Source organism: Ambystoma mexicanum, chromosome 3p, assembly GCF_040938575.1.
Source record: "Ambystoma mexicanum isolate Mex_15411 chromosome 3p, UKY_AmexF1_1, whole genome shotgun sequence".
In the NCBI taxonomy this organism is placed as follows: domain Eukaryota; kingdom Metazoa; phylum Chordata; class Amphibia; order Caudata; family Ambystomatidae; genus Ambystoma; species Ambystoma mexicanum.
Genome location: NC_090925.1, coordinates 174,893,344 through 174,915,877, shown reverse-complemented (window position 1 = coordinate 174,915,877; position 22,534 = coordinate 174,893,344). Strand labels below are relative to the sequence as shown.

Genomic DNA, 22,534 nt, shown 5'->3' with positions numbered 1-22,534 from the left:
CACAATACCATAGGGTGATATAAATATGTATACAAATAAAGCCCATGGTTAAATTCAACTATACTACAGGGTGAGATTATTCACAGTTTCCAAGTTCAACCATATCACAGGGAGATATTATTCGCCGTTTTCAAGATCAACTATACCACAGTTTCTAAGTTCTATTATATCAAAGTTTCTATTTAGAGTTTCAGAACGCAACTAGACTAGAGGTATGCTTATAGGCCGACTTTCTAAATGTGACTAAATCACGGATGTGCTATTGGGTAGACTTTCTGCATGCGACTAACCCAATGGTATGCTATTAGGTGGACTTTCTAAATGCAACCAGACCACAGATATGCTATTAGGCACATTTCTAAGTGTAATTATACCGCAGATATGCTATTAGGTGGACTTTCAGATGCAAATACTCCGCAGACATGCTTTTAGGCAGTTTACCAATGCATCTAAACCTCAGATAAGTTATTAGGTGGACTTTCGGATGCAACTGTTCCACAGATATGCTATTAGGCAGTTTTTCCACTGCAACTAGATCACAGATATGCTATTAGGCAGATTTTCTAAATGCAATTACTCCACAGATATGCTATTAGGTGGACTTTCAATTGCAATTATTCCACAGATATGCTATTAGGCAGATTTTCTAAATGCAATTATTCGACTGATATGCTATTAGGTGGGCTTTCTAAGTGCAAACTAGACCACTCATATGCTGTTAGGAAGACTTTCAAATGCAACTAGACTACAGATGCGCTATTTGGCAGATTTTGTAAATGCAGTTACTCCGCAGATATGCTATTAGGTGACTTTCTAAATGCAAACTAGACCACAGATATGCTATTAGGAAGACTTTCTAAATGCAACTACTCCATAGATATGCTATTTAGGTGGATTATCTAATGCAATTACACCACAGATATGTTATTAGGGGGACTTTCAATTGCAATTATACCACAGATATGCTATTAGGCAGATTTTCGAAATGCAATTATTCGACAGATATGCTATTAGGTGGGCTTTCTAAATGCAAACTAGACCACAGATATAGATACGCTGTTAGGCAGTTTTTACAATGCAACTAGACCAGAGATAAGCCATTAGGCAGTTTTTCCAATGCAGCTACTCCACAGATCTGCTATTCTAAATGCAACTTCACCACAGATTGACTGTCTAAATGCGATTACACCACAGATATGCTGTTAAGCAGACTTTCAAACACAACTACTCCACAGATATGCTATTAGGCAGACTTTCAAATGCAATTATTCTATTATGTGGACTATCTATATGCAATTATACCATGGATATACTATTAGGCAGACTTTTTAAATGCAGCTACACGACAGATATGCTATTAGGCAGACTTCCAGATGTAACTAGACCACATATATGCCATTAGACATACTTTCAAATGCAGGTACACCATAGATATGCTATAAGGTGGACTATCTAAATGCAATTACACCACAGATATGCTATTAGGCAGACTTTTGAATGCAGGTACGCCACAGATATGCTATAAGGTGGACTATCTAAATGCAATTACACCACAGATGTGCTATTAGGCAGATTTTCAAATGCAACTAGACAACAGATATGCTATAAGGTGGACTGTCTAAATGTAATTACACCACAGATATGCTGTTAGGCAGATTTACAAATGCAACTAGACCACAGATATGCTATTAGACAGACTTTCAAATGCAGGTACACCACAGATATGCTGTTAGGCAGATTATTTTAATGCAATTACTCCACAGATATGCTATTAGGTGGACTTTCTAAATGCAAATTAGACCACAAATATGCTATTAGGCAGGCTTTCAGATGTAACTAGACCACAGATATGTTAAATGCAATTACTCCACAGATATGCTATTAGGAGGACTATCTAATGCGATTAAACCACAGATATGCTATCACGTGTACTTTCAGTTGCAGCTACACCACATAGTATGCTATCAGGCAGACCTTCTAAATGCAATTACTCCACAGTTATGCTATTAGGCAAACCTTCTAAATGCAGTTACTCCACAGATATGCTATTGGGTGGATTTTCTAAAAGCAATTACACCACGGATATGCTATTAGGCAGACTTTCTAAATGCAACTACACCACAGATATGCAGTTAGGCGGACTTTCTAAATGCTACTACACCGCGGATATTATAATAAGCGGACTTTCAGTTGCAATTATACCAGAGATATGCTATTAGGCAGACTTTCAAATGCAATTATATTACAGAATATGCTGTTAGGCAGACTTTCTATATGCGGCTACACCACAGATATTAGGCAGACTTTCTAAATGCAACTACAACACAGATTTGCTATTAGAGAGACTTTCTAAATGCAACTACACCGCGGATATGCTAACAAGCGGACTTTCAGTTGCAATTATACCAGAAATATGCTATTAGGCAGACTTTTGAATGCAGGTACACTACAGATATGCTATAAGGTGGACTATCTAAATGCAATTACACCACAGATGTGCTATTAGGCAGATTTTCAAATGCAACTAGACCACAGATATGCTATTAGACAGACTTTCGAATGCAGGTAGACCACAGATATGCTGTTAGGCAGATTATTTGAATGCAATTACTCCACAGATATGCTATTAGGTGGACTTTCTAAATGCAAATTAGACCACAAATATGCTATTAGGCAGGCTTTCAGATGTAACTAGACCACAGATATGTTAAATGCAATTACTCCACAGATATGCTATTAGGAGGACTATCTAATGCGATTAAACCACAGATATGCTATCACGTGTACTTTCAGTTGCAGCTACACCACAGATATGCTATTAGGCAGACCTTCTAAATGCAATTATTCCACAGATATGCTATTAGGTGGACTTTCTAAATGCGACTACTCCACAGATAAAACCACAGATATGCTATTAGGTGGACCTTCAGTTGCAGTTATACCAAAGCTATACTATTAGGCAGACTTTCTAAATGCAGCTACACCACAGAGTATGCTATCAGGCAGACCTTCTAAATGCAATTACTCCACAGATATGCTATTGGGTGGATTTTCTAAAAGCAATTACACCACAGATATGCTATTAGGCAGACTTTCTAAATGAAACTACACCACAGATATACTATTAGGCAGTCTTTCTAAATGCAACTACACCACAAATATGCAGTTAGGCGGACTTTCTAAAGGCAACTACACTGTGGATATGCCAATAAGCGGACTTTTAGTTGCAATTATACCAGAGAGATGCTATTAGGCAGACTTTCAATTGCAATTATATTACAGAATATGCTATTAGGCAGACTTTCTAAATGCAGCTACACCACAAGTATGCTATAGGTGGACTATCTAACGCGATTAAACCCCAGATATGCTAATAGGCAGACTGTCTATATGCAGTTATACCACATATATGCTATTAGGCAGACTTTCTAAATGCAGCTACACCACAGATATGCTATTCGGTGGTCTATCTAATGCGATTAAACCACAGATATGCTATTAGGTGGACTTTCAGATGTAGTTATACCACAGATATGCTATTAGGCAGACCTTCTATATGCAGTTATACCACAGATATGCTATTAGGCAGACTTTCTAAATGCAGCTACATCCCAGATATGCTATTAGGGGGACTAACTAATGCAATTATAACACAGATATGCTATTAGGCAAACCTTCTAAATGCAATTACTCCACAGATATGCTATTTGGTAGACTTGCTAAATGCAGCTACACAACAGATGTGCTATTAGGCAGATTTTTTAAATGTAGCTACACCACAGGTATGCTATTGGTGAACTTTCTAAATGCAGCTACACCACAGATATGCTATTAGGTGGACTTTCTAAATGCTGCTACACCGCAGATATGCTAATAAGCGGACTTTCAGTTGCAATTATATCACAGATGTGCTATTAGGCAAACTTTCTAAATGCAACTACACCTTAGGCAGACTTTCTAAATGCAATTATACCACAGATATGCTATTAGGCAAACTTTCTAAACGCAGCTACACCACAGATATCTAATTAAGTGGACTTTCTAAATGCAACTACACCACAGATATACTATTAGGCAGACTTTCTAAATGCAACTACACCACAGATATGCTATTAAGTGGACTTTCTAAATGCAACTACACCACAGATATGCTATTAGGCAGACTTTCTAAATGCAGCTACACCACAGAGTATGTTATTAGGCAGACCTTCTAAATGCAATTACTCCACAGATATGCTATTAGGCAGAACTTCTAAATGCAATTACTCTACAGATATGCTATTAGGCAAACCTTCTAAATGAAGTTACTCCACAGATATGCTATTGGGTGGATTTTCTAAAAGCAATTACACCACAGATATGCTATTAGGCAGACTTTCTAAATGCAACTACACCACATATATGCTATTAGACAGACTTTCTAAATGCAACTACACTGCGGATTTGCTATTAGGCAGTCTTTCTAAATGCAACTACACTGTGGATATGCTAATAAGCGGACTTTCAGTTGCAATTATACCAGAGATATGCTATTAGGCAGACTTTCAATTGCAATTATATTACAGAATATGCTGTTAGGCAGACTTTCTAAATGCGGATACACCACAGATATGCTATTAGGCAGACCTTCTAAATGCAACTACACCACAGATATGCTATTAGACAGACTTTCTAAATGCAACTACACTGCGGATATGCTATTAGGCAGACTTTCTAAATGCAACTACACTGTGGATATGCAAATAATCAGACTTTCAGTTGCAATTATACCAGAAATATGCTATTAGGCAGACTTTCAATTGCAATTTTATTACACAATATGCTGTTAGGCAGACTTTCTAAATGCAGCTACACCACAGATATGCTATTAGGCAGACTTTCTAAATGCAGCTACACCACATATATGGTATTAGGTGGACTATCTAATGTGAATAAACCACAGATATGCTATTAGGTGGACTTTCAGATGTAGTTATACCACTGATATGCTATTAGGCAGACTTTCTATATGCAGTATACCACAGATATGCTACTAGGCAGACTTTATAAATGCAGCTACACCCCAGATATGCTATTAGGTGGACTATCTAATGTGATTAAGCCACAGATATGCTATTAGGTGGACTTTCAGTTGCAGTTATACCACAGATATGCTATTAGGCAGACTTTATAAATGCAGCTACACCCCAGATATGCTATTAGGTGGACTATCTAATGTGATTAATCCACAGATATGCTGTTAGGCAGACTTTCTATATGCAGTTATACCACAGATATGCTATTAGGCAGACTTTCTAAATGCAGCTACACCACAGATATGCTATTAGTCAGTCTTTCTAAATGCAGCTGCACCACAGATATGCTATTAGGTGGACTTTCTAAATGCAATTATAATGCAGACATGCTATTAGGCAAACCTTCTATATGCAATTACTCCACAGATATGCTATTTGGTGGACTTTCTAAATGCAGCTACACCATGGATATGCTATTGGTGGACTTTCTAAATGCAGCTACACCACAGACATGCTATTAGATGGACTTTCTAAATGCAGCTACACCACAGATATGCTAATAAGCTGACTTTCAGTTGCAATTATACCACAGATATGCTAATAAGCGGACTTTCAGTTGCAATTATACCACAGATATGCTATTAGGCAAACTTTCTAAAAGCAACTACACCACATATATGCTATCAGGCAGATTTTCTAAATGCAATTATACCACAGATATGCTATTAGGCAAACTTTCTAAATGCAACTACACCCCAGATAGGCTATTAGGCAGACTTTCAGTTGCAATTATGCCACAGATATGCTATTAGGCAGACTTTCTAAATGCAATTATATCACAGATATGCTATTAGGCAAACATTCTAAACGCAGCTACACCACAGATATCTAATTAAGTGGACTTTCTAAATGCAACTAAACCACAGATATACTATTAGGCAGACTTTCTAAATGCAGCTACACCACAGAGTATGTTACCAAGCAGACCTTCTAAATGCAATTACTCCACAGATATGCTATTAGGCAGAACATCTAAATGCAATTACTCCACAGATATGCTATTAGGCAAACCTTCTAAATGCAGTTACTCCACAGATATGCTATTGGGTGGATTTTCTAAAAGCAATTACACCACAGATATGCTATTAGGCAGACTTTCTAAATGCAACTACACCACATATATGCTATTAGACAGACTTTCTAAATGCAACTACACTGCGTATTTGCTATTAGGCAGTCTTTCTAAATGCAACTACACTGTGGATATGCTAATAAGCGGACTTTCAGTTGCAATTATACCAGAGATATGCTATTAGGCAGACTTTCAATTGCAATTATATTACAGAATATGCTGTTAGGCAGACTTTCTAAATGCGGATACACCACAGATATGCTATTAGGCAGACTTTCTAAATGCAACTACACTGCGGATATGCTATTAGGCAGACTTTCTAAATGCAGTTACTTCACAGATATGCTATTGGGTGGATTTTCTAAAAGCAATTACACCACAGATATGCTATTAGGCAGACTTTCTAAATGCAACTACACCACATATATGCTATTAGACAGACTTTCTAAATGCAACTACACTGCGGATTTGCTATTAGGCAGTCTTTCTAAATGCAACTACACTGTGGACATGCTAATAAGCGGACTTTCAGTTGCAATTATACCAGAGATATGCTATTAGGCAGACTTTCAATTGCAATTATATTACAGAATATGCTGTTAGGCAGACTTTCTAAATGCGGATACACCACAGATATGCTATTAGACAGACTTTCTAAATGCAACTACACTGCGGATATGCTATTAGGCAGACTTTCTAAATGCAACTACACTGTGGATATGCTAATAATCAGACTTTCAGTTGCAATTATACCAGAAATATGCTATTAGGCAGACTTTCAATTGCAATTTTATTACACAATATGTTGTTAGGCAGACTTTCTAAATACAGCTACACCACAGATATGCTATTAGGCAGACTTTCTAAATGCAGCTACACCACAGATATGCTATTAGGTGGACTTTCCGATATGCTATTAGGCAGACTTTCTATATGCAGTATACCACAGATATGCTACTAGGCAGACTTTATAAATGCAGCTACACCCCAGATATGCTATTAGGTGGACTATCTAATGTGATTAAGCCACAGATATGCTATTAGGTGGACTTTCAGTTGCAGTTATACCACAGATATGCTATTAGGCAGACTTTATAAATGCAGCTACACCCCAGATATGCTATTAGGTGGACTATCTAATGTGATTAATCCACAGATATGCTGATAGGCAAACTTTCTATATGCAGGTATACCACAGATATGCTATTAGGCAGACTTTCTAAATGCAGCTACACCACAGATATGCTATTAGTCAGTCTTTCTAAATGCAGCTGCATCACAGATATGCTATTAGGTGGACTTTCTAAATGCAATTATAACGCAGACATGCTATTAGGCAAACCTAAATGCAATTACTCCACAGATATGCTATTTGGTGGACTTTCTAAATGCAGCTACACCACGGATATGCTATTGGTGGACTTTCTAAATGCAGCTACACCACAGATATGCTATTAGGTGGACTTTCTAAATGCAGCTACACCACAGATATGCTAATAAGCGGACTTTCAGTTGCAATTATACCACAGATATGCTATTAGGCAAACTTTCTAAAAGCAACTACACCACAGATATGCTATCAGGCAGACTTTCTAAATGCAACTACACCACAGATATGCTATTAGGCAAACTTTCTAAATGCAACTACACCACAGATAGGCTATTAGGGAGACTTTCAGTTGCAATTATACCACAGATATGCTGTTAAGCAGAATTTCTAAATGCAACTACACCCCAGGTAGGCTATTAGGCAGACTTTCAGTTGCAATTATACCACAGATATGCTATTAAGCAAACTTTCTAAATGCAACTACATCCCAGATAAGCTATTAGGCATACTTTCAGTTGCAATGATACCAGAGATATGCTATTAGGCAGACTTTCTAAATACAATTATACCACAGATATGCTAATAAGCGGATGTTCATTTGCAATTATACCAGAGATATGCTAATAATCGGACTTTCAGTTGCAATTATAGCACAGATATGCCATTAAGCAAACTTTCTAAAAGCAACTACACCACAGATATTCTATCAGGCAGACTTTCTAAATGCAATTATACCACAGATATGCTATTAGGCAAACTTTCTAAATGCAACTACACCCCAGATAGGCTATTAGGCAGACTTTCAGTTGCAATTATACCACAGATATGCTATTAAGCAGACTGTCTAAATGCAAATATACCACAGATATGCTATTAAGCAAACTTTCTAAATGCAACTACATCCCAGATAAACTATTAGGCAGACTTTCAGTTGCAATGATACCACAGATATGCTGTTAAACAGACTTTCTAAATGCAACTACACCACAGATATGCTATTAGGCAGACTTTCTAAATACAATTATACCACAGATATGCTAATAAGCAGATTTTCAGTTGCAATTTTACCACGGATATGCTGCTAGGCAAACTTTCAAAATGCAACTAAACCACAGATACGCTATTAGGCAGACTTTCAGTTGCAAATATACCACAGATATGCTATTAAGCAGACTTTCTAAATGCAATTATACCACAGCTGGAGGAGTTTTACAACAGTTATGCTTCTAGGGTTGAGTGGTAGGATGGTATGGCATGAAGTAATTGCCTCGGTCCCTGCCCTTGCCACACTTACTTATTATTGTTGGCTTCTTGCTTCTCCTGCGGATACCTGCAGATACGATCTGTAGCCGTCTCGATGTAGTCGTCCTTTGCCTTGGGGTCCTTAGCCGATGGGGCTGCCTGGACAAGGGGCTGCCCTGGGAGGGTCGGTAATGGTTTGGGAGTAATGGTCGCTGTCCAATCACGGCACACAAGGGTGAGGCGGGAGGGGGTGTATCAGGAAGCGGGTCGCTGCGAGGGTTGCGGGAGGGAGATCAGTGGCTGGGAGAGCGCTTTGGTGATTCAAGGGCTGGGGCTCTGAATATTTATCAAATTAGAGGCGCTATGGAAGGCACACTCACCTGGAGGCGGCAGGAGCAAAAAGTGGGCCTCAGTAGAAGCCGCGGTGAACTAGGCAAGGCACAGGTTCACAAGCCAATCATGGCACACAAGAGCGGGTCGGGAGGCGGGAGGGGGTGTATCAGGAAGTGGGTCGCCACGAGGGATGCGGGAGGGAAATCAGGGGTTGGGGGAGCGCTTTGGCGATTCAAGGGCTGGAGATCTGAATATTTATCAAAGTAGAGGCGCTATGGAGGGCACACTCACCTGGAGGCGGCAGGAGCAAAAAGGGGGCCTCAGTAGAAGCCGCAGTGATCTAGGCAAGGCACAGGTTCACAAGCCAATCACAGCACACAAGGGCGGGCCGGGAGGCGGGTGTATCAGGAAGCGGGTTGACGTGAGGGCTGCAGGAGGGAAATCAGGGGCTGGGGGAGCGCTTTGGTGATTCAAGGGCTGGGGCTCTGAATATTCATCAAATTCGGGGCACTATGGAGGGCACACTCACCTGGAGGCGGCAGGAGCAAAAAGGGGGCCTCAGTAGAAGCCGCGGTGACCTAGGCAAGGCACAGGTTCACAAGCCAATCACAGCACACAAGGGTGGGTCGGGAGGCGGGAGGGGGTGTATCAGGAAGCGGGTCGCCACAAGGGTTGCGGGAGGGAAATCAGGGGCTGGGGGAGGGCTTTGGTGATTCAAGGGCTGGGGCTCTGAATATTTATCAAATTAGGGGCGCTATGGAGGGCACACTCACCTGGAGGTGGCAGGAGCAAAAGGCTGCCCCTCTGACTGATCTCACTACTCATAAGAAACCCAAGAAGGTCCTTTGTACTGAGGAGTGTGGGGAGGCCTTCAATGGCTTTAAAGACTCCTTGTGCCAGGCCACTGTTGTCAGGGCTCCTGATTACCAAAGACCTTTTATTGTGCAGACAGACATTTCTGACACTGGAATAGGTGCTGTACTATCTCAGGTAGATGACAAAGGCACAGAACACCCTAGTGGATTCGTAAGTCCCCAGCTTAATGACAAAGAGTTCAGATGGTCCACAGTGGAGAAATAATGTTTCTCTGTTATATGGCCCTAAGGAAGCTGAGGCCCTACCTCTATGGGACCAACTTCACTGTGCAAACTGACCATGAGCCCTTAAAGTGGCTCATGAACATGAAGGAAGAGAATCCCATGTTTCTCAGGTGGTGCATAAGCCTGCAAGGGGTTGGCTTCACTATTGAGTATAGGCCAGTTGTCCAACATAGAAATGCTGATGGGTTGTCCAGAATGTTTAACCGACCGGAACTAGAAACTCACCAAGGGGTGGATTAGTTTCCCCTGTCTTTAGTCTGGAAGGGGCAAGTGTTAGGAAAGATTTGCATTCAGGTGTAATTTTCCCTGTAAAATGCCTAAGAGAAGGCATTTTACACTCATTCCAGGTCAATCTCTTGAGTTCACACTGAACTTAGGATAGGAGCTTAGTCTCCTGAAACCAAGAAGCAGAACCGAAGAACTGCTGGTGACCCGCTTAAAGGTTTGGCACCCTGAGCCCGCTGTTGCCCCGTTGGACCCCCTGTTTCGGATTGAACTCAGAAGTTCTGCAAAGGCGCTTCGACCCATTAGAATAGTGGGACCAACTATTCTCGTACCTCCAACTTAACCTGAAAGCACGCCTTCTTGGAATTATTACTGGGCCAACCAGTGAACTGACCAGCTTTCATGGGACCATTGCTCTCGAACTGCAACCATCTGGAGTTGACACTTGAGACTTTGGAGATCATAAGCCCTGTGTATAAGGAACTCTCCTGCCGAGGTTCGTACACCTGGCATTCCTAGGTTGGGAATTAGGAGAGTACACCTGAACCCGAGCGCGCACAGTCACCATGTCACCCAGCTGTGGTGACAAACTTTTTGGGTGCTTTGCTGCTGTGCCCCCCTGTGGCCTCAGACTCGCTACAGTGGAATTGGCCTGATACCTTCACCAGGAACGGAGAAAGTGCCACTGTCCCACAACAGAATCATCCTTGTAACTCAACCACTGAGAGCCTCAGAACTGCACAACTGCAGGAATCGAACCTGCTACCGAAATGGACTCAACTACCACTGGTCCAGAGTGCTCCGAGGATTGGGAAGTAGTTGCAACCCTTACTGGTGGCCCCTGGCGCATCCATCCATTTTTACGCACGAGTGTCCACAGAGGGCCAATAACCTTTATCGAGGTAGCCTGTGCTACCGTCTGATTCCCAACTCTTGGATCCTGTTCTGCCCTCTTGGGGAAACCCTACTTGAATAGTGGGAACATATTCTTCACTGCCTCACCCACCTTCCTGAGTCACTACAGCCCTTGCAAGAGACCCTGTTTTTCACTCTACCGCACAAGCTCGTGCACCAGCACCAAATGTACGTTTGCGTGCAAGGCTCTACTCTTCTTAGGGATTGGACTGCCTCCCAGTTAGGGTTTGATTTGTAAAGAACTTCCTAAAAGATATTCACACTGTATGCCCCCTTTCTTTACAGGTTGTGGACTCTTACTGTGTGCCATCCTTTCAGGCCGTTTGGATTACTGTATATATGTTTGATAGTAGTGTTTTATTGGTGTAAGTATTTACTGCTGATCTTTGCTTGTGTATGATTGAAATGGCCTTTAATAAATGTACATTTATTTTTGATATACACCTGACAGAGTAATTTGTAGTGTCCTTGCTGTGCGTGTTTATTGTGGGCTTTTGATCACCCTCTCCCCTCCCGAGACCTAGGGGGTCATTACAAGTTTGGAGGTAGCCATGGTGCTATTAGCACCATGGCTGCCTCGAAAGTCGTGTCCGGGTTCCTTGAATGGGGACTTACTGGGTCATTCCAACCTTGGAGGACCCGGTAAGTCCCCATCCAAAATACCCATCCCCAATCCCATTCGAGCCCCCATAGGGCTCAATGGGAATGGGGAGGGAGCTAATAACAGGCCCATTAATTATGGGCCCGTTATTAGCTCCCTGGTCCCTTAGCAGCTCCCTTAGTGTGACCCGCTAAGGGACCTCGTAATGCGATGGTAAGGGGTTAACGGCACCAGCATTCTTGCCGGCGCCGTTAACCCCTTACCTCCAACCTCAGAATGAGGCCCCAGCTAGTCTTGACCGACGCCAATGCTACCTTGATTGGTCTGGCTTGTCCAGATGGTTACCCTGATCCAAGAAACTAGTCTGGCCTTCTGAACCTTTGCCCACCAGGTCAGAGTTCAGAAATCCATCTTAACAAATTAGTGTACAGTTGTGGGATAGAATCGAAGGTACCCAGTGTTGCACACTGGTGAAGGTACTCAGATTACACTTACCCAGGACACATAGTGACCTTAGAAGTACAGTAATTCTAGAAGCCATACACCTATCTGAAAACATGGAAACAATAACCAACATAACCTTAAATGCTTCAAAATCTGAAACTTTGAGAATAATGTGTACTGAGAGAGAATTGCGTGCTCAAGGGACAAAAAGTAAAATGATACAGAGAATGATGGATTGGCAAGAGATGCAACTCAATGCCATCACCACAGATAAAAGTGCAGATGGTGGTGGGCTGCTCTCATTGACAGATCTGGCAGATCTGTTGCTGCACTCATCCGTGGGTCCCATGATGACATAGATGATGTGTTGTCCCATGTTTCCTCTGCCAGTTCTGATGCTGATGCCATGCTTGAGTTCAAGAAGTAAGAACTGCTGTTTAAGCAGAAGGAGCTTTAATTCAACATTGCAAAGCTGAAGGTGGAGCAGGCAGAAATAAAAGGACACGAATTACCAGTTGGAACTGGCCAAGCTTCAGGCTTCAGCCGACAGCTGCAAAGGACCTGGAAATGGGTCTAGGTCCTTCTCTCATCCATGATTTCCTAAAGATCTGCTCAGTGTATATGATGAGAAGAATTACATTATGGACATTAGGGACTGGTTCACTGCATTTGAGTATGCATGTTAAGTTCAAGAGGTTGTGGATGCTGACAAGATTGAATAGTTCCTCAGTCGACTACCCTATTCTGGCTGCAGTGCTATTATGGAAATTTCAAAGGCTGAACGAGTAGACTTACCAAAACTGAAGCAGACTCTCATCGTAAAGTTTGGGACGATTCCTGTCCAATACTTAAAAAGATTCAGATAGTACAAAAAGAAAGAAGGTAACACTTGGGTGTCCTATGTCACTGATTCCTTGAAAAACTTGACTGGCTGGGTTGAAGGCTATACTGTCTCCACCTTTGAGGGTATGATATGCTTAGTCATGCTTGAACATATTTTTGCATCTTGTTCCCCTGAGTTTACGCAGCACTTGGCAGATTCAAATGAGTTAGATCCTAAGAAACTGGCCATTGCAGCAGAGTTATGGGTATCACACAGAGTGTCCCATAAGGACATGACTACTCCTAGTAAGCAGGAGGCTTGGAAAAAGAACAAAGATAAAGAGGGTGGCGGATCTGATAAAACCTCCCCCCAAAACGGCCACAAAAGAAAATCATAAGTAAGTCCCAAGAACATGTTTAGGGTAGTGGGAGTCATCCTCCCAGACAGAACTCTGTTTATAGTAAGCCTCCCTGTGTCCCAAGACCCAGTGGATCTTGTGTGGCTTGTGGAACAAATGACCATGTGAAGGGGGACCCCAGATGTAAGGTCAAAAGCTTGGGGGTTCACTATGTGAGTCTGGCCTTCCCCTCACACGAGGAGGAAGAGATCACAGGGGCATCCTTCTCCTCAGGACCCTTCCCCAGTGGGATAGAATCTGAGGTAGTCCTAGTTTCCCTGTGTTCCTGTGAGCCTAAAGTCTCAGAGGCTTATGCTAGGATTCCAGATAACACCAAGCACTACTTTAAGGACAGTGTGCTGATCAATGGAGTAGACACTCCTGCCCTTATGGATAGTGGAGCCAGCAGAACTGTAGTGGATTCTACCTCAGTAGACCCAGAGGAACTTCCCAGAGCTCCTTTGATGCCCACTAAGTTAATTGATGGTCCCCCTCTCAAGTTCCCAGTAATTGTTATGCTCACCTGGTATCCACGGGTACGCCACCCAGACAGTTGGTCGCCGGTGCCCTTCTCAATGCTTCCCTGGTGTGGTTCTCGGTGTCGATGAGATTCTGCCTGGAAATGAAGACTACGTTAGGACTGGACGACCAAGGTATGTTTTTCCCACTTCCCTTGTGATTGCAGCCCCTCCGGGTTCTCTTCTCACCTGGTTGTCGGAATTGGTGGGCTCTATGTCCTGCTCTCTGGGCAGGGGCGCGTTGTCTATGGTGGGCGCGTGCTGTCCAGTTACTTCACTGACTGCGGCCCTAGTATTGTCTTTCAGGTGGGTCTAATTGCGAGTTTATGAAGTTGTTATTCTTGCATGCCTTTTCACTGTTCTAAATGTCTCTTTTTATCTCCCTTAGGTGCGCAGAGTGTCCGCTTGGAGAACTGGGTAGGCTGGTTCTTGCCGTCAAAAGCGCTATGATGCGGTAAGAGGGCGCTTTGCGCAGTACAGCGATGTCTTGTCTTCACTGACCTGTGCTTTTCTCTTTTTCGTAGGTCGCGGTGTGCTCCCAGCGCGGATGGAGTTCCGGAGCTATGCCGGTCGAAAATCAACCAGCCAGGTAAGCCTCTAAGCGCTTCGTGGTTGTAATGTCTCTTCTACCTCCTTTAATAATGTCTTTCTCCCTTTTTCAGGTCCTTCGATCCGGGCGGCAAACTCTTCAAACAGAGCTGCCCAGGAGCTGCGAGCAGTGAAGGGTGGAGATTACAGGTAAGATTCTGCTGCTAACAATGTTCTTTGTTTTTTCTGCAGGTCTGTAATTCGCCAGGCTCGTGAGAAATCTGCACACAGTGAGCGTCACGTTGCTGATAGCAAAGTAATGCGAAGCGTGTTGTCCTGTTCAGTTGTGGTTTAAATAGCCACTGCAAAGTAGTCCAGGTAAAGTAGTCCCTAGGCCACCACACCCAAAACACTATACCGCATAGCTTGGTTCTAGGAGTCAAGCTATTTGGATGCCTCCATGTTGGCTGAAAGCCTAAAAAAGTAGTTCCACAAGCAGATGTCTATCTTTGTTTATGAGCCTGGCGCCAAAGGTGCCAGGACTGGCCCCAAGAGGGCCTGAGAAGTGGATGCCAGGCCTTATAAGAGATCCGAGTCCTGATTCCACCTGGCCAATGGGCTTGCCTGTGGGGATCTGGGCTGAGGGTCATGACAGTAATGCTTATACATTTTACTATCAATGGTACTATGGTTAGGATTACAGTGAGCATACAGAGGTAAGTCCCAGGTAAGGTCCTGCTGGGGAATGATCTCAGAGACTTAGATCTTGTGGGTGACACAGCAGAGAAACCATGCACAAGGTCACAAACAAGGCCTGCATTGCCCAAGACCAAAGCCAAGCCCAAGTCAATGGGGAAACCCAAGGCTAAAGGAGTCAAGAAAGTCAGAAGAGGGAAAGAATACATTCCATCTATCTCACCTACCACCGAGGTGGAGGTAGTTGCCAAACACATGAACCTGACGAGGAAGAGGTGTTCCCAGAAATTCTTAAACCACATGACCATCCTGAACTCCAGAGTTTGTTGGTGGAAGGTGGTCCTGATAGGGTTGAGTTTAGTAAGGGCCAACGTGAATACCCATCTGTGGAAGGACTAAGGAGACAGGCTTGCTCCCAGCTTGAGGGTGAACCTCCTGGGAAGCATAGGATTTATTGGGAAGGTGGGCTCCTCTACAGTGAGCCCACAGAGTCTACAGAAGGCAAACATAGGAGGTTGGTGGTTCCACTTACTGTAAGACCCTTCCTCTTGCAGCTGGTGCATGAAGTCCCCCTTGCTGGTCACCTTGGCATCAAGAGAACCAAGCAAAGGTTAGCCATGCACTTCTACTGGCACAAGATTGGGGTGCAAGTAGAAAGTCACTGCAGGAGTTGTGCCACATGCCAGTTATCTGGAAAAAGTGGCACAACAATCCAAGCTCCTTTGGAACCACTCCCAGTTTTGGGGGTACCATTTGAAAGTGTAGGGATTGACATTGTTGTTCCCCTTGACCCCCAATGATACTCAGGCAATAGGTTTATCCTGGTGCTGGTCAACCATGCCACCAGGTATCCTGAGGCCATCCCTTTGAAAACTGTAACTGCCAAGTGAGTTGCAAAAGCTTTGCTTGGCATTTTTACTAGGGTTGGCTTCCCTAAAGAAGCTGTGTCTGATAGGGACAGCAACTTTATGTCAAACTTGCTGAAACAATCCCAAAATACTTAAAACTGACGATGCAACTGAAGCACTAAGAGAAACGTGTACCTAAAGAGGAAGTAATCATGAATATAAGAAGATGCTTAACTGACTGACCAATAGCTGTAAATACGCTGTAATGCAAGGTAGACAAGACATATAAAAGCTTGCTAAAAAGAGGTATATACATAATGTTTAGGACGGCCATTGGAAGAACCCCACTTCAAGGAAAAGCAGCTGTTCTTCCTTTTTGCCATTTGGGACATCCTTGATCTTGTGTTTAAGTTGAATGCATCGCTTAAATCGTCCTGCATAAGTAGAGCTGTACTCACTGGGTTTTTCCATCTTCTTGAAATTGTCTTTTTGGGAACTGCGACCATGAGTGCCTACCTATGGGCCCTGGGTTGGTAGGTTTGTCCTGATACCTACCCTCAGGGGTCTCTGTGGTACACTGTTCAAGATCTCTGCATGAGTTCTTTAACTGGGTTTTCCCATCGACTTGATTGGACTGAACCCTGCTGGCTGCATCTCTTTCTGGGGCTGCTGGGTCTCGAACCTGGCCCTGGATCTTTTCACATGAGTCTTCTCTGGGGTCCCCCCGGGGTTGGTTACCACCATCTCTGCCCGTGGACAAAGCTGGCTTTTCACCTCAATCGCAAATCTGTCCACTGTCTTCACTCAGTATTTCCAAAGGATCTTTGAACACAACCTGAACCTCTGCTGAAATGGACTTTTACAGATAACAGGGGACTAAATGCAAACATTGCTGCAGAGTCCCTTATCTATCACAAGGCTTAAAGAAGGCAACACATTTGTCTGCTGGATTGTAATCGACTTTTTACATCCATGATGAGATTAGATGCTTGGGTCCCTATCACCTGCAACAACTGTATTGTCTCTGATGGTTGTGTGAGCATGAACTCATTCTGGACATTTTCCCAATAAAGCTCTGTCAACCCAGAGAAACAAGGCATTCCCTTACAAGCCAAGATGGTGTCCCAAACTTTCATCCCTACTGCTCCAGGTTAGATTTGAAAGGTGTGTCTTGAGGTGAGACGCTTCTCAACAGTTGTGATGATCGTTTGCCAACTCCTTTTTGGAGTGGTGGTGGGGAGAAGGTTCTATGTGGGCCTTGACTTGGTATGACACTGGAAAAAATGAGCACCTACCTGGAACACAATCCAAAGGCTATTTGTTCCTTACCTCATGAGCAGCTGGTTGGCAGCCATCGTCTTTGTTATCAATACGATCAACGATTCTGGGAACTGTGTGAAAAGTGCCCTGTTAAGAAATAAGACAAAAGGGTTTCTATTTTCTCTGTCTCAATTCAACAGTTTATCCTTCTTTTCAGTTTTTCTCATTTTTTACTCAGTTAATCTCTCAAACATTATACTTCCTCTTCCTGCCAGTATATTAACACCCCAAAATCTCTTCCAGTCCAAACATATGTTCCATCTGTTTCTGTTCTTCTAACCACCATGTCACTCTCATTGTTTTCTCATTTACAATTAAATAAAAAAAAATGCTCTTTGGCATGACTCATGGAGACACAAGTATTACCAAAGCTTATTCAACTGTATATCACCAATAGAGCGTACCTCACACCGGAAGCCATATCGAGGTACGAAGGCAACACATTTGTCTGCTGGATTGTAATCGACTTTTTACATCCATGATGAGATTAGATGCTTGGGTCCCTATCACCTGCAACAACTGTATTGTCTCTGATGGTTGTGTGAGCATGAACTCATTCTGGACATTTTCCCAATAAAGCTCTGGGAACTGGAATCCAGTCATGCCCCAAATGCAGTGAACCCAGGGCGGGAATGACTCACATGTTCTGGGGCTGCCCAGTAATCAGGGAGTTCTGGTCACAAGTGAGGGACAGAGTAGCTGGCGCAGACATTGTAGTTGAGGTGGACGAGCCTACGGCCTACATCCTTGGCAAATACAGGTGAAACAGGAAGAACAAACCCCTATCCAAGCTCACTGACCTTATTTACATTACAGCCAAAAGACGTATTGCCATGGGGTGGAAAAGCCCCAGGGGTCCACATATGCCCCTATGGTGGGGTGACCTCACGAAGTGGATCATAGCTGAAACCGCGGCATGGGAAACGGCTATTCATGTGCAAAGACTGGATTCCAGCGAGGAACTACACCGCTGGGTGGCCCTGACGGTGCCCTTGCTCCATCCACCCTGAGGTGGATGATATGGAGCCGAGTGGAGGGAGTTGCCCGGATACGGGCACGAACTAGAGAGGAACAGTGAACTAACCGTGGTCTTGGGGGGAGGGGGGGAGGTTTTGGGTTGTTTTCTTGATATGCTTAACAAATCGCCAATGATGCCTTTTTGTATTTGTTGTTTACTTCTTGTTACGAAACCAATAAAAATATTTTAAAAAATAAATAAAAAATAAATAAAAAAGTATTACCAAAGCTTGCAGACTAACTAAAGTTCTATATATACCATCCGATAGCATGGTGCAGCTGGGTACACAGCCAAGCCGACTGCGCCGGACTCTGGCTGTATTCACAGGTACAAGCTTATCCTCAGAAGATTCCAGCACTTTAGTAAACAAAGGAAAAAAGGTACACTTACCTCAGCATTACAGGAGGCCGCTGGGATCTGCAGAACTCAGTCTTTTTATATTCGGTGCTATCATTCTTATTACTTTTAAGGGTATTTATTGAGTGCAAACCTAGCTTTGGGTATATATTTGAGTGCTTTGAAGTCATAGGGATCATCAACAGCAAGTGGACTTCCCAAACCCCAGCAGTGCCATGGATTATTGAGGTAATTTTTCCCATCTTTTCTTTTAATAAGTATGGAGCACTAGCACCCACGTATGCCTATTATGTGCGCTAATGGTGAATTTCCCCTCCAGAGTGGGCCAACCCTGTCGATAATGGCACCACCACCCGTGTTAAAGGTCCCTCGCTCTGCTCTGGCCCTATCTTGGTGGTGGGTCGTTACAAACAGGTTTAGCCCACTCTTTCAGGAAATATCCCTTCATTATTTGTGGGATCTTGAATCTCTGATGGTGTTGCAGGCTTCCATGTATTTTGGTGCCTTTTCCACTTTCTCTGAGTTTTCTCGCAGCAGGCACTTAATTTTCTGCTCATCTTTGAGCTATGTCAAGGTGTTCATCTCTCAGGAGAATTTGTCATAGTATATTTTCCTTGGCCGAAGTGTTTTGGGCAAAGTGTTCCATGTTGGTGGAGCGAGCGAGCAGCTACAGGCACTGTCCCTCTGAGAACACAGTGCACGGCTCCTTTAACAAACTCTGGAGGCGTTGCAACATATCCCGCAGCCCAGCACCAAGCTCTTGCGCTAAATGTTTTGGGCAAAGTGTTCTGTGTTGGTCGAGCGAGCGAGCAGCTGCTGGCACTGTCCCTTTGAGAACACAGGGCACATGTGGTGACGTCACATGATTGCGGGAGCGCAGTCTCGCGAGATCTCGGCATAACGAGATCTTGTGGACCTGCGCTCCGCGAGAGAACGTTGGCACCAGTGGAAAGGTTGACGGAGCGCCAGACAAGAGGTCTGGAGGAGCGCTGCTCCTGATAAGGAACCACAGTAGTTGAGGCCCAGATGAGCCTATGCAGCCAGCTTCCAGGGCATAAATCCAATGCCACAGGAGGCCTCATGGGGGCCCTGGAAGCTTACAGCGTGCCCTCCATGTGCATACAATGCCTCCAGTGAAGTAACTGGGAGGCCCAGACTGAGACTGTGAGTACCTGCCCCTGCACCTGCCCTGCACATGGACATTTTAAGTACGCCTGTTTATCTTTTAAATAAAGGTAATCAGATCACTTTAGGCATCCACTGAAATCAAAAGAAGGATTCTGCATGCACCATGCCTAAAACTGTTCAACCCTGAATGGGACACCTGCATCACACCTGCATCACAACGGATGCCAGCGCGTATGGGTTGGGGGCCACTCTGACCCAGAAGAAGGGCGACACTGAAAATATCGTGGCATTTGCATAAAAAGCCCTATCATCAGCGGAGCAGAATTACTCCACCGTAGAGAAAGAAATGTTGGCATGTGCCTGGGCCATCGACTACTTCAGATCTTATGTTTGGGGCACGAAATTTAGGTTGGTCACTGACCACAAACCCCTCATTCACATATTGAGCCCGGGCGGCACCAAGACTGCCACCCCGAGACTGGCCAGGATCACCACAAAACTTCAAGAGTACACATACGAGATAGCCCACATTGCCGGCTGGAAAAACGCGCAAACAGACTGCATGTCCAGGCTCCTGAACCAAAACGCCCCTGTGGGACCACATTCTTGGAAGATGAATGTGTCGTAGCCTCTATAAGTGACTTGAGGAACGGCGAGTACATGGACCTGAGTGAGCGCCACTGGCAGGAAGAGTTCGAGCAGGACGATGCGCTATGGCGCGTAGCAGCCTGGGTCCGCAAAGGGTGGTCTGACGAAAGAGCAATCCCTGAAGGCCTACGTCCTTACTGGAAGGTGAACGACAAAATCAGCACCATGAACAGTCTTATTCTGAGAGGTGACCAAATTATCCCACCCAGCGGAATTCGCAAAGTGATACTGTGCAGAGCACACTCAGGCCATCTGGGGTGCAACATGACCAGACGCAGGATACGCAATGCCTATTGGTGGCCATGCATGGATCAGGACATACGACAAATGGTCGAAAGGTGCCATGAGTGCACAAACAGTGACAAGCACCTGTCTGTGAGACAAGCCCCCATGCTGCCCACCGAAGTCCCCAAAGGGGTGTGGGGCAAACTAGGGCTGGACTTCATCGGGCCTCTGGACAGCATGCCCCCAGAACATAAATATGGGATAGTCACAGTCGACTATTTCTCAAAGTGGGTCGAAGTTGACATCACCTCGGACATCACCACAAACACAGTCATCGAAGCACTCACCGCCATATTCCAGCGCGAAGGCCTCCCCAAAGAAATTGTGAAGGACAATGGCGTCCAGTTGGTCTCTTGTGAAATGGAGAAATTCCTTAAACTCAACAATATTCAACAGCGAAGAGCAAGTCTCTACCACCCACAGGCCAATGGCCTGGTCGAGCGGGCGAACCGCTTCATCAAAGGGGCGCTGCAACTAGTGCATGCCTCGGGCCTAAACCCGTACAAGACTGTCAAGGAGGCTGTTGCAGCCCACCGCATCACTCCCAACGCTGTCACCGGCGTTTCACCATTCCATCTGCTAAGGGGGAGAAGGGCAGCATCCACACTGGTACCACTCTGGCTCCATCAAGTGAGAGCTGACGAAGATGTGGACGTGGAAGACGTAGTCTTTCACATGCAGCGTAACAAAGAAGCCATGAAGGCTCAAGGGTACATGCGTCGGGCCGCTCGCCACACAGCAGTTAACAAAGGCGACCTGGTAAAGATACGTCTTCCCCACAAAGACACTTCGACCGGCTCCAGATACAGCAGTCCCATACAGGTCATTGCGAAAGGAAGGAAATGGAATTTAGAAAGGGTAGCCATGTACCGCAGGAAAGAATCTATTGAACAGCCACAATGGGAAACTGGAGAAGATCAAGACCAACAAGAGCCATCCGAAAACCGTCGCCAGTTAGAAAGAGATGCCTCGGAGTCACCCTACGGCGACGAGTTCTCAAGCACCAACTCCCCAACCCCACTCAGGGAGTCACAGCGAAGGGCAAGACAAGGAGAATCCGAATCACCTACACCTCCCCAAGAGTACTCCCTCAACCTTGCCCTGCTTATAGATCAAGGCAGACCACAGAGAGAGAAAAGGAAACCCAGCAAGTTTGCAGACTTTGTCATGGAATGACCATCTATCCTTTTCCCAGCAAAGGAGGTATGTGGGGACGTCACGTGATTGCGGGAGCGCGGTCTTGCGAGATCTCAGCATAATGAGATCTCATGGTCCCGCGCTCCGCGAGAGGACGTTGGCGCCAGTGGAAAGGTTGGCGGAGCGCCAGACAAGAGGTCTGGAGGAGTGCTGCCCCTGATAAGGAACCACAGTAATTGAGGCCCAGATGAGCCTATGCAGCCAGCTTCCAGGGCATAAATCCAATGACACAGGATGCCTCATGGGGGCCCTGGAAGCTTACAGCGTGCCCTCCATGTGCACACCCTGCCTCAAGTGAAGTAACTGGGAGGCCCAGACTGAGACTGTGAGTACCTGCCCCGCACATGGACATTTTAAGCCTGCCTGTTTATCTGTTACGCTCACCTGGCTCCCACAGGGGCGTCGGTCGGACCCGGACTGCTGCGGCCTCCACC

The 22,534-nt window shown here is 44.5% G+C and overlaps 1 protein-coding gene across 2 annotated transcripts in view; it reads right to left on the bottom strand.

The window, feature by feature from the left end:
- Positions 1-22,534, bottom strand: part of LOC138580216 (C->U-editing enzyme APOBEC-1-like) — a 327,632-nt gene that overhangs the window by 211,944 nt on the left and 93,154 nt on the right. Inside the window, exon 2 of one of the 2 annotated variants that reach the window (XM_069650576.1) lies at positions 17,477-17,554. The exons of the other annotated variant lie outside the window; for it this stretch is intronic. Within the exon in view, the coding sequence (XP_069506677.1) occupies positions 17,477-17,502 (26 nt within the window). The 5' untranslated portion in view covers positions 17,503-17,554. The remainder of the gene's footprint in view (positions 1-17,476; positions 17,555-22,534) is intronic. 2 annotated transcript variants of the gene reach the window in all.